Below are 13,882 nucleotides of genomic sequence, written 5' to 3'. Positions count from 1 at the left end.
TCATTCAGATGACGGGATAAAGAGTCAAGGACTCAGTCCATCGCCCAGTTCTTTTAAGAACTAAGAACTGTTCAGTAAGCTTAAAAATGTTTTAAATAATTAAAGTATTAGTAATTAATTAAATTATTATTGGTGTTTATTAATTACATATTATTAACTAATTAAATTATTATTTTTATCAATTAAATTATTTTTTAAATAATTAATTATTAATTTTAATTAATTATATTAAAATATTTTATAATAATTATTAAAAAATAAACACTTTCATTGTTTATTTTATTTTTTATTTTTAAAAATGAAGCTTAAATTATCTACAAATCACAAATATCCGCATTTACATTTATAATATATAAATAAAATAATTCATAATCAGTCCATTGCATAGAGACACGGATTTGTTTATTTTATTTTATATTTAATCAAGAACTCATACAAGAGTGGTTTACTTAACGGAAGAACTACCGTGTCACAATGGGGGAAAGCCCTCAGAATGAGGTAAAGTCGTTGGCAGACAATTCCAACAAACAGTGAATTTCCTTCTAGCTATTGGAGACTCTGAGAAATCTTGTGACGTAAAAACTTTCCGGGATGTTGCTTTCGTAATCATCCCCGTTTTGTTGCCAGAGTCCAAGTACATATATGCAATCTTGTCGTAACTCTGTTCAAAGGTTACGGAATATTTGTTCTGCTTTACTTAGATGCGTATGAATACAGTGACCTCTTGTTAATCACGTGAAGGTAATTATAGTTATTTTCACAGGATTATCTCTATATGTTGAATCATACGGAAAATATATTTCGTAGTTAGTGTGTTGTCAAAGAGGTTGCGCCCTCTGCATGTGTTAGAAGTAATTTCTATATCGCTGTTAAGCAGACAAGTCGAGTGGTTTATCGGAAAAACACAAAAGGTATAATTGAAGTACTTCCCTAATACTTGACATACGGGATCAGGAGTACATTATCTGTGTTTCTAATATGGTTTGCTGTACGATATTAAGGTGGAGTTCGGTCATTTTTGCAGTGCTTACTGGACACCTAATAGCAAGTTATGGACTTCAGACATGTAAGTGATTTTATTTTATTTTTTATTTGATAATTAATTCATAATATTAAGTGAAAAGGCAACGAAATGAATAAAACTTGTATCGAGTTAATTGTTTATCGTAATTGGCTATCACAATCTATTTGAGGATATAAAATACACTTCAGGTTCATTGTTAATTAGCTCAGCACGTGATTGCATTCTTGGCCAAATATTATTACGTCATGGAACTACATATATTTATATATTCAGAGCTGCATATATTTAGTATATGCAGCTTAAATTAAATTTTAAATTTAGGGTATAGTAATTATTTATAGTAATAACTTACATTTTAAATTTAGGGTAATGTACAATAACTAGATTTTTTTTTTTTTTTTTTAATAATAAAACAGTTCACCTTGATAGTAACTAATGGCACGAAACTCTGAACTGTAGACCTCCATTTTGACTTTATTTAAATGTGCTTGTTTGCAGTTACAAATGGTTTTGACTGCGCGTAAGCGTGGTATACGAAGTTCATGAACACATTAGCACAGACAGCTGAGGCACGCATCTTCTTTACTATACACGTTAAGAACTTGCGACCTTTTTGCAAACACATATTAGGAAGAATGATCTTTTATGAATTAACTCATAATATGTAATTATTTTGTATTTTAGTTGGCAAATAAATTTATTAAGCACGATTCTTAGAAAGAAATTTATACAAATATCAAATTGCACTCTCCAGGTTTTTATTTTTGATATCTTATATTTTTAATATATTTTTTGAGTTTTGATTTTGATAGAGGAAATTTTTCAGATATTAGAGAAGGTAGTTGGCTAAATGAAAAAGGAAAAGTTGGAGATCTAAACAGCAGAGTAGGAAATGATTACAAGACATGTAGAAATGTTGTGGGAAAATTCAGAGAAAAGAGCAAAGCTAATAATAATGGCAAATATTTGTTGGATTTCTGCTCAGGACATGGACTGGTTATTACTGACACCATGTTCCAACATAAAAATGTGCACAAATTCACACGGAGAGAAGAGGCAAGGAATAAGAAAAGTCTCATTGACTATGTTATTGTTGATAGTGATGTTTTCTCCCTGGTCCAGGACACCAGAGTGCACAGAGGATTTGAAATTGGAAGTGATCACTATTTAGTCTTGAGCAGGATACAATTGAATTTCATATTGAAAAGAATAACATGTAAGAAAGTTTTAAAGCGAATAAAAGTTGAGCATCTCTCAGATGTGAACTGTAGACTAAAATACAGAAAGATTATTGAAAAGAAAATGAAAGAGTTTGAGAACAGGAATCAAACCTTGGAAATTCAGTGGCAAGCACTGAAGAAAACTCTGATTGATTCAGCCAGAGAGGCATGTGGGGGAGGTTGTCTGCAAGGATAGAAAAATCAGAATTCCATGGTGGACTCAGAGTGTTAAAGAGGTAGTGTATAAGAAACCATATCAAACTTGTGCTCTTAGAGAAAAAGACAAATATAAGAAAACTAAAAAATTGCTAAACAAAAGTCATGAGAAGACTTTAGTTAAAACATAGAAAATATCAGGAAGGCGGCAAATTGTTCTGGAGCATTGAAAATGCTTAGAAATTGAGGATAAAGTACTGTAAAAGGAATCAGAGATGATCAGGTTAGCATGAAAACTGAAGATAAAGATATTCCAGATGTCTGGAGTAACTGCTTTGAAACACTTTTAAACGAACCAAACAATGACAGCATAGTAGTAGACTACTCCCAACAAGAATGCATTCAGGAATACATATACGTACTTGAAGTAGAAAAAGCCATCAAAGGCTTGAAATGTGGAAAGGCAGCAGAAGTAGATGATATTCGACCAGAAATGCTCAAGCATGGAGGTATGAAAGTCTTACAGTGGCTACAGTGCATAGTTCAGAGGGCCTGGACGAATTCCAGATGATTGGAGTAGAACTCTCATAGAACCACATATATAAAAAGGGGAAATAAAACTGAATGTGAGAATTATAGGGGCATTTCCCTACTCAGTGTGTTCCTGGCAAGATCTATGCAAGTATACTTGAGAAACGGTTGAGAAGAATTGTGGAAGAAAAGCTTGGTGAAGAACAAGCTGGATTGAGGCAAAATAGAAGCTATCAGGATCAAATTTTCATTACGACAAATAGTTGAGAAATCGTGGGAATATAACAAAGATCTGTACTTAAGTTTTGTCTATCTGGAAAAGGCATATGACAATGTGCCAAGAAGAAAACTCTTCAATACACTACAGTTATATGGTATCAATGGGGCATTATATCAAGCAATGCTTAGTCTTTATTTGAGTTGTGAGTCAGCAGTTAGAATTGGAGGAAGTACAGGAAGATGGTTTAATGTTAAATCTGGTGTGAGACAAGGATGTACACTATCCCCTCTGTTATTCATTATCTATATGGATCACATTATGAAGGAAAGTGGTATTAAACATGATATCAAAATTGGAGATGTTAATGTCAGCTCTTTACTTTATGCAGATAATGTTATACTTTTAAATAAATCCAGTACAAGTGTACAAGATTCTCTGACTAAATTGAATACCTGTTGTAATAAATTTGGTATGAAGGTCAACAATAACAAGACAAAGACAACGAAAATAGGCAGAATCATTGAAAATATCAACTGCATTGTGAATGGAGAACCTAAAGAACAAGTGAAACATTTCAGCAACTTAGACACGATTTTTAGTGAAGGTGGTAAATTAAATATGGAAATAGACAACAGAATCAACAAAGCTGGTATGGTAGGAAGTCAACTGAATAAATGTATATGGAATAAGAAAGATATTAGTCAAAACATTACATTAGCTGTATACAAGACAGTGTTCAAACCAAATGGATCTGAGAACTGGGTTAGAAGTAAAACACTTGACCAAAGACTAGAGACCGCTGATATGAGAGTCCTGAGAAAGATTAGAGGCGTGAACAGATGGCATCAATGGCAATATTATATTAAAAACGAGGATAATAGGAAAGAACTTGACATTGTCAGCATCCAGGAATGCGTTAGCAGAGCTAATCTCAGATGGTATGGTCACTTAAATAGAATGGGAGAGGAAAGATTAGCAAAACAAGTGTTCTCTGCCAGGTTGGCAGGTAAACGACCCAGAGGAAGACCAAGATATAGGTGGATTGATAAGGTACAAAGCGCCTTAAAAGACAGAAATATAAGATGTGATAACGTTGGAGTCTTGACAGTCGTCATCCGGTAGCATCCTCTAAAAAGAGGGTTGCAGCATATGAGCAGCTCTTCTTCATTTCTCTCGGTCTGTCGCCGCCGTCATTCTTAAACCTGTCCATTCCACGATGTCATGAAACCACTCTTTGTTTGGCCTGCACGTTTTCTCTTCCCTTCAAATTTCCCTTGTAATATAGTTTTTGGCAGATGTCTTGAGAAACCTCTCAGAAGATGTCCTGCAAATCTGTTCTTTCTTTGCATAATGTTTTTAAGCAATGTTCTTTCCATTCCAACTCAACTTAAAACTTCTTGATTTGATATTCGCTCTCTCTCTGTATAGCTAATGTTTTCCATCCTTCTATAACACCACATTTCCAATGCATTAACTCTTTCTAAGTGTCCATGAATCACTTTCATAACTTGCAATACTCCAGAATGTTGCTTTAACTATTTCAATACTCACACCTATTTTAATATTTTTATTTATTAAAATTCTCTTCATTTCCATAAATGCCGATTTAGCTTTGCCTATTCTATTTCTAATGTCCAACTCTGAAGTTCCTTTCTCTGAGATCCAACTACCTAAATATTGAAATCTTTTCACTTCTAAAATCTTTCCTGCGCCACTTATCTTTGCATTATCTCCTATATTATTGTTTGGAAATTAGTAATGGTGTAACCTTTTTATGTAGTACTATAATTATCCTGTACACCCCCTGAGGGTACAATCAGGAATTTGGTGATGATGAGTTTTGATTTTGAAATAATAGTTTATTTGTTCGTACTTGAACTTATGCAAACAACTTCTGCTATCCACAATATTCTGCATCTTGATAGAACTCTGCTTGGCATCGCTAGTTTAGTAGATGACACTTTACAAATTAGCTACTATGGCGATAAAAGACATTAGCTTATTTTCAATTAAAGAAAAAAAAAACAGTAATATTTTTAGATCTTGGAAAGAAGTCAGCCATTTTTCAAACAGTTCTGTATTGTTGGTTGGCCAATTGAGTATCATTCAAACTTTTCAATCAACACGCTGCGGGAGATGAATTTCGTCACTCGGCTAGAACCCACTGTTCCGTTTATTGGAGACTTAATCGGAGATTTGCCATGGAAATGCACTTCCATATCATAAGTATTTGTTACAAAAGGCCACGTCCTGGGTTTTCGTTTGTCAATATTTGAAAGAAAATAAACAATACCAATAAAAGAACCAACGCGAGGGGGACGTGCGGTTGCCGTCCATAACTTAAGCTGCTCTTGTGTTTGTATTTTTACTCACCCTTCCTAAATTATAAGACATTTCCAACTATCACAATACATTTATTTATTCAATTCTTTCTCTATCCACCCCTCTCCAAAATTGTTACGACATTTTGTAAGTTCACTGCGTACTGATATTACAGTTATAAATAATCAAATTTCACTTTATTATTGTTATTATTCTAAAACAAGAGTGAATTGTTTTAGAATAATAACAATAATCACAAAGTAAGAGTACCTCTTACTGTCATACGGTTTTAATAAAGTCAAATCGTATAGCTTTTCTTAAGGGTATGACATTCTAACCCTAATGGTTTTAAGCCAGGATTAAAATAAGTGTTTTATTTAAAAAGATAAAATGACAATGGAGAAGCCTTGGGCATTTCGAAAAGTCGTCATATCAGTTATCTACTTTCACAATAGCTAGGATGACGTCGGTATTTGTATATTGATAACAATGATAGCCAATAACAATTAGGCAGTACTTCCAAAGATAACAATGCCCAACTATAAAACAACACTGTTATTTTATGAAACAGAATTAATACTAGTATTAATAATCAACAATGATTTAAAAGACATACATATCAATTAGCTTTTAAGACCAGGCATTCTGAGTCCTTCATCTCATATAGGAGGGTGGGAATACTCGCAGATCTACATAAAGATATCTTCCTTTACTAAATATTATTATTATTATTATCCCTTCACATGGTTCATTGATTTTTGTTTTTCATTTTATTAATAGATTACATCAATACCTTTTGTACACTGCCAGAGGAAACCGTTTGGTTCAATCTTACTGCTACTGGTTATGCATCTGCGGGTTTGTTAAAGACTCAGGGTTTTTATAGAGGTGATAAAGATTGCCTTATAATACTGAATCCTCCTCCAGACTATGGCATCACGATTTCTATTAGAAAAATAGACTTTGAGAACTGTAACGATTATTTAGAGGTAAGGATTTTCCTCCCGTCTATTGTGTTGAAACCATGTGTCATTGTTATCATTTATCAAAACTATTATTACGTCATCTCATTGTTGCAATTTTCAACTTTTCTTTGCATATAATCTAAACTGAAAGTAAGCTATATTTTCTGCTTTAGATTGTTCATGAAAATACGAAGCTGTGTCGGCGATATGACGATACAAAGGAATCAGAATCATACTTCACAGACGGACCGATGAAGTTAAGATTTAAAACGGAACCCCGATGGCTTTCTCTTGCAATCTATCGAGATGCCTTTCAATTGACCTTCACTGTATTCAGCTGTAAGTTTCTAAGGATTTCAATCTCTTTTTTTTTTTTTTTTAATAATAACAAATGCAGCTATTTGTATTTCTTTCTTGGATTTCAAACTTTAAAAAAAAATATTTTGGAATCTAATTACTGCAATAATATTCGTATGTCTGATATTTTTGGTTTCTTCTCTTTCTTCTCCCCCCCCCCCTTCCATTTAGATACTGATTGTGGTGCAAACAGATTTAAGTGCAAAAATGGTAGGTGCATTGACAAGAATTTCGTATACAACTCTCACAATAATTGTGGTGATAACAGCGAAGCGGATGCACTTAAGCCACCAGTTGTTACAGGTAAGATTTCACTTTAGAAAAGTTAATCTAAACATTATTATTATTATTATTATTATTATTATTATTATTATTATTAGACACCTCCAGGGAGTCCAAAGACTTGGTAGACTTTTAGAACACGCGAATGTTACTTAATATTTTGATAGATTTTTATCATAATTTAGCAACAGAAACGCTACAAAGGCGGGACTTTGTAGAGTTTGGAAAAGCTAGTTATCTCTTCAGAAGTCATAGCTATGTTTTCTTGACTTTCAAGATGTCTTTCGGCTTCGTAAAAAGCCACGAGTCGTTCGCATCATCACTATTACGAATTCAGAATAATGGGAGTGATTTTTGCCTTCCTTATTTAGTTAACTATAATAAAAGTTAGTCCTACTTTTTTATAGTTAACTATCGCCATGTTAACTATAAAAAAGTAGGACTAACCTACGCTAAAGAAATATTTTTGCATCTGTCGTGGATTATTTTTGGATAACTGTTACCATCAGCTGGTCTTTAAGCTTATGGTGGCACGATACAGAAAGATCCCCCCCCCCACCCGTTCTGAGATTACTTCATCTCCATAGGTCACTTATCTTTAATACAAACAGCGCATGCTCTTTCCCACACTAGTTTCCAGCAATTCGCTATTTCAAATTTTAATACACGACTGTCTTTAAAAGGAATTCGGTATCAAGTGCGTTTCCTTTCTCTGCTAACTTTATATATATTTTTTATTAAATCAAAATAGCTTTGTTACCATAAAAAGTGCACTTCGTAGATATTTCTGCTTGATAGCCATGTCTCGTATAAGTAGCGGCGTTTTTTGTTTGTTGTTTGTGTGTGTGTGTGTGTGTGTGTGTTCTGGAATTCGTCATGATATGAATAGACAGAGACCCGTCCAGAAAATTTAACATTTCAATATCATTAGAAATCAGATAGAGGTTATAGAGGTTCCTTTCACAGAGTTACTGTTGTCCTCGAAAATAGAAAAATAACCGACAAAACACTCACGACATTGACCATTACATGGAGACCAAAATTCAGACTTCGGAATGCTTCCCGAAATGTTTTTTGAAAGTTCATTATCCACAATGGAAGACAAATTTTATCTCCAAATATCAGTTGAAAGGATATATTAAAATAAGCTTTCGATTGTTTTAATGTTAAGTTCGACAAGCCTCTCCCCAGTTAGGAGGCCGCAGTGCATGCATAGGCCTCAAAGAGTCTAGTATAATTTGGGATGAATTACTGTATTCAACAATAAAGATTCATCTGTAGGTTCTGTGATTTTGGGGTTCTTATTTCAATTTCTTTCTTTTTTTTTTTTTTTTTTTAACAGAATGTCATTGTTAAATGACTGCATGAATTTTCATTATATTCTATGATGTATTATGTTTTTTTTTTTTATTATTGAATATATTGTTTCATATATTGTTTCATTTGCCGAGTTATCGTGTATTATTATTATTTTTTTATTTTCTTCCTATAGGCCTGGAACCTGTATTCATTATGACGATGACCTTCACTGCCGTGATTGTCGTTTTATTTATAATTCTCGGTGTTCGACTGGCACACAAACGCTGCTTATCATCATCCGATACGGAATCCAACGATAACAGAAACGGCGGAGGATTTCGTTTAGTTCCTCCTCCACGAGTCAGTGAATCCTCATCCCCAGCAAACCAGTCATCAGCACCAACCTTAGCGTCCATCCGACAACCCAGTTCAACCCCCAGTGACTCGTTGGACCTTCCACCTCCTCCTTACGAGGTGGCCGTAACGAATTTCAAGGACAAGCCACTCTATCATTCCACAGATAAGTTGGATACAACCAGAGGTTCAACTTCTTCTCTACCTACCAATAGTTATCATAAAAATAATTCCAGTCAACAAAATAATCACGAGAGTGATGATAATGAGCCACCACCTCCTCCTTACAGAGAATAGCAACAACAACAAAAATTCTCCTCTTTTGGATATATATTTGTGATAATTTTTTTGTCCCTCCTCCAAAACTTTCAACAAATATCGAATTTCTTGGGATGATGTACAATTGTGAAATAGAAATCAGAGGGGCTGTTCAGCTGAACATTTTTTTTTATTTTTTTGGCATTCTTGGATATCCAGTTGTGCTATCAGCTAGTCATAAGTATTAAAGTGGACGTCGTAATTTTACTGAACTGGCTTAAGTAAGTGTAAGCTATGTACATATATTATAATATACGCATGGATAACTTCTACTAGCAGTGACCAGATAGAGACATGAAAAAAATTGTGTTAAATTACTTATTTCATAACATACTGTATTAGTATTGCGAAGAATGATTTTTTAAAAAAAATCAAGAACCAATTGTTAACATGGAATGTTCTTTGGGATGCATTGCAAGCAAGGACTTTCACATCGACTACTTTATGCATCCCGCCATGATTTTTATAAATCTAATTTGCACATCTCTGTATATAGCTTATATACATATTATATATGAAGTTTATAGAATAAGCGATATTTACATCTGTGATGCACTGAAAAGTGAAATAAATTTATTTAATTTCGTATATGAAATTGGCTTCGTAAATAATTGAAACAAATTCTTACTGTCCATCGTGATGTTAAATATTCTTGTTTGGACATCATATCGCCCTTGTCTGGTTTTAATTGATTGTTGCAAATATATAATGAGTATCAGTCCTTTCCTTTACTAAGATAATCGGTTATATTAGTAACCGATTATCTATTAATATTAATTTAAATATATATTTCATGTCATATTTTAAATTTAAATATATATTTAATATCATATTTTAAATACACATTAATATAGAGAATACGATGTCCATTCAATACACATATATTACTATATCACATTACATAACATAAACATCATTCTTTAAATAAATATATGATTAAAAAAAGTAATATACGGTGTATATGTTATTAGAAATAAGTTTTTATCTACTTAACATAATAATAGGATAATTAATTATTTTATCTTCAAATTAAAATTATTACCTTATTTTATTTTCATTTTTTTCTGAATAATATATGTATATATATATATATTTTTTTTTTCTTTAAATAATATATTTAAAGAAAAAAAAATATATATATATTATTCAGAAAAAAAGGAAAATAAAAGGTAATAATTTTAATTTGAAGATAAAATGGTGCCAAAATGTAAATGCAATTTCTTCCACAGAAAACAATTAGACTGAAATGGAAATTTCATAGCAACTAGATGTTAAATATAAATATATATTTATCGATCATTGAACAGTTCTACTCACTTTAATATTTATCGATCATTGAACAGTTCTACTCACTAAAGCTATAAAAGCTATAAAACTATCTATCATTGAATCAATCACCGCCTTCCTCACTATTTATCATTACAACAACAACAACGTTACCGGCTTGCTGGGTGAAGCATAAAATGCTTTTTATTTTCCCCTTTATCTGTGTGGAGAAGCTTGATGGGGGAGGTTGTGAGACTTATGCTCGCACTTTGTGAACTATGGAGTTAGCTCTGTTCTGCTGAAGCAGGATTGCCTTGGGTCTTTTGTGTTTTTGATAGTCATATTCACTATAACTGGAAGCTTGTCTGATTAGTGGATTGGGATGAGAATGTGCCTTGCTGAAGAACTTTTCCGCATGGTCATGAAGGAGAGAATGGATGTCAGGGGTTCCGGTTTCTCTGTGGATCTGCGTGTTTCTGACGAACCATGGGGCGTCTAAGATCATCCGCAGGCATTTGTTTTGTATCCTCTGTAGTTCCTGGATGTTAGATTTGGATGTGTGACTGCATGCCGGGGATGAATATGTGATTACTGGTCGAATTACCATCTTATATAATACAGCTTATTGCGTTTATCCAATTTGCTGTTGCAATTGATCAGGGGATAGAGTTGGGCTATGGTTCTGGATGTCTTTGTGCCTATGAGCTTGATATGGCTGTTGAAATTTAGCTTTTTGTCTAGCTGTACTCCAAGGTATTTGGCTTCTGTCTGCCATGGTATCTTTTTTCCGAGAAGTTCAATATCATCTTGGATGAAGGCTTTGCATCTGGTGAACAGTATAGCTGAGCTTTTGACGGGGTTTACTTGTATCCTCCAGTCGGAGAACCATTTCTCTAGCTTTGTGATAGTATCCGGGAGACGACTGATCGCCAGGTGTGGGCGGAGAGATCTTGTCATTATGGCTGTGTCGTCAGCATATAGGGCTGTGATGGTAGTCCTCAGGTTCTGAGGAATGTCAGCCACGTAGATTGTGAAAAGTAAAGGAGCCAAAAGAGATCCCTGTGGTACTCCTGCCAGGATTTTGCGCCTAGTTGAGATGGTGCCATTTATTTTTATCTGCATGGATCTGTCATTGAGGTATGATTTTATTAGACGGGTAAGGTTTGTTGGAATGTTGGCCTGAATGAGTTTATAGAGTAATCCTTGATGCCATACCTTATCAAAGGCCTTGGCAATATCCAGAAAAACTGCAGCTGTGTGAAGGTTCCAGTTGTATCCTTGAGTGATATGCTCCACTAGTCGGTGTATTTGTTGCACTGTGCTGTGCATACGGCGGAAGCCGAATTGTTCGTTTGGAATTATTCCTAATTGGTCTAATTTTTCTTGTAGTCTTGAAAGGATAATTTTTTTCAGCAATCTTTCCCAGTTTGGAAAGCAGGCTTATTGGACGGTAGCTTTGCGGGAGTTGCGGATTGTTTCCTGGCTTTTTTATTGGTATGATGTCTGCTGTTTTCCATGCAGAGGGGAAGTGTTGTATCCTCAATATTGTATTGGTTATATTAACCAGGTGCATAATAGCTTTTCTAGGAAGTAATTTGATGATTCTGTTAGTAATTCCATCTGGCCCTGGAGCTTTTTTGTTGTTTAGATGTTTTATGATGTTGGTTATTTCAACTGGAGTAGTGGGGGTGATGCTGGCTGGTTTGTCTTCGGACTGACTTAAGGTACGCTTGACCTGCTGGTGGACTTTATATATGTGGGTGATGTTTATATTATCATATGAATGGCTGCATTGTTTTTCTAGGTTTTCTGCTATTGCTTCTGCTTTTTCTTTATCAGTGTGCGCCATTCCATGAGCAGTTTGCAAGGGCGGTAGGGGGTTGTGTTTGGTGCGCAGAATCTTCAGAAATTTCCATATTGTGTGATCTTCTGGGTTGAGTGATGACAGTTTATTGTCCCAATCCTGATTCCTGTGGATTTGAAGTGCTCTTCTGACTTTGTTGTTCAACTTGTTCAGTATTTTCTTGTCCTGTGGGGCTCTTGTGTTGTGGTATCTTTTCCTGGCTTTGTTTTTTGTTCTGATGAGATCCATGATGTTTTCTGGGAGCCGACTGGTTGGGCGATTAGTTGTGGTTTTGATGACTGCTTCTAGTGCTTTTTTAATTTGGCTTGTTAGATTGTTTACTGCTTCATCTATTTCTTCTTTTTTTGTGTATGATGGGTACAGGACCAATGTATTCTGGTAGGATTTTAGCTAGCCTATCCCATGATATGAAAGTGTGCTGGTGGGCCAGTTGGTCTTGCGTGCCAAGTTTGATCAGGATTGGGTTGTGGTCAGATGAGAGTTCACTGAGCGTCTCTAGTTTGTATTGATAACTGATGTTTCTAAGGGTAGCTATGTCAAGTACATCTGATCTGCCATGAGGGCTGTAATGAGTGTGCTCAGTGGGTCCTGCTACCACAACTGAGTTAAGTGTTGAATAGTTGTGTAGTATGCGACCACTTCTGTTGTTGGTGGTGCTGAACCATGCTGTGTGTTTGGCGTTCAAGTCACCTACTATGATGGTGGGGTCTGTGGTGCCGAGGACTGCATCCAGGTCTGTTGTCAGTAGAGGATTGCTTGGTGAGTTGTAGGCAGCAAATATCTTGAGGCTTCCAGCATTGTTTGTGTGGACTTGTATTCCTGTGGTTTCCAGGTTTGTAGTCTGTGGGTTGGATATGGCATTGTGGTGGAGGTATGGTTTGATGTAGATGGCAGTGCCTCCCCCTCTGGAGCTGAGTCTATCCGTTCGGTATATTGTGTATCCTCTCACTTTTATGTTGTTGGCAGGTCTTAGGTGGGTCTCGTTGATCAGCATTATGTCCGGGTTGTGTCTTTGTGCGAATTCCTGTAGTTCTAATGTTTTGTTGGTGAGGCCATTGGCATTCCAGGCTGCAATTAGAAGCGAGTTAGGTTTTACTTTTGTTTTATTCATAGTTGAGTGCTGGTAGTATGGAATGGGTTCCTTGCAGGAATCTCTTTGTGGAGGATGGAGTTGGGTTTGTTCTGCTGAATTCCTACAGCATAGTGGCTAGCGAAGCAGTCAGTATTGCTGTGATGTTGGAGCCTATTTGATTGCTTTGTATTATGTCCTTTGGGCTGGCTGCTTCTGCATAGGTCTTGGTGGAAGGTTGAGCCCTTTCCTGACTTTTATGAATTGGGTTTTGATGGTTTGATGACTGTGCAGCAGAGATGCTTTGAGTGGTGGTCCAGATTGGGGAGGTTGGACGGGACTTGTAGTTCCGTGATTTCTGGGATGGTGGCTGCATCCTTTGTAGTTTGCTGGGTGGGGACCTCCACAGTTGGTACATTTGGCTGGTGTGGTTCTTGCTTTTGTGCATGTAATGGTTTGATGCTTCTCGCCACACTTCAGGCATCTGAACTCGGCTTTACAGAGTCTTTGGGCATGGCCAAACTTTTGGCAACGATGGCATTGCCCTGCTGATGCCCTTTTCCTGAGTGGCTCTGTTGATATTTTAAGTCCACAGACCGCAGTTATGTCATATATTTGTCTTTGTGTGTGTTCTG

General features: G+C 35.4%; 1 protein-coding gene across 1 annotated transcript; it reads left to right on the top strand.

Annotated features, from left to right (window-relative positions):
- The first annotated feature begins 761 nt into the window (after window positions 1-761).
- On the top strand, window positions 762-9,636 carry LOC150105564 (uncharacterized). Its single transcript, XM_090394912.1, has 5 exons — window positions 762-1,066; window positions 6,254-6,462; window positions 6,612-6,777; window positions 6,967-7,098; window positions 8,570-9,636. Exons 1-5 carry the CDS (start codon window positions 979-981, stop codon window positions 9,025-9,027), a joined length of 1,053 nt encoding a protein of 350 aa, XP_090251038.1. The 5' UTR covers window positions 762-978; the 3' UTR covers window positions 9,028-9,636.
- Window positions 9,637-13,882: the final 4,246 nt, after the last annotated feature.

This window comes from Typopeltis vanoorti, chromosome 6 (assembly GCF_054136105.1).
Source record: "Typopeltis vanoorti isolate ZY-2024b chromosome 6, IOZ_Tvanoo_1.0, whole genome shotgun sequence".
NCBI lineage: Eukaryota > Metazoa > Arthropoda > Arachnida > Uropygi > Thelyphonidae > Typopeltis > Typopeltis vanoorti.
Note: the sequence above shows the minus strand (reverse complement) of the source record. Positions and strands in the feature narration are given on the sequence as shown.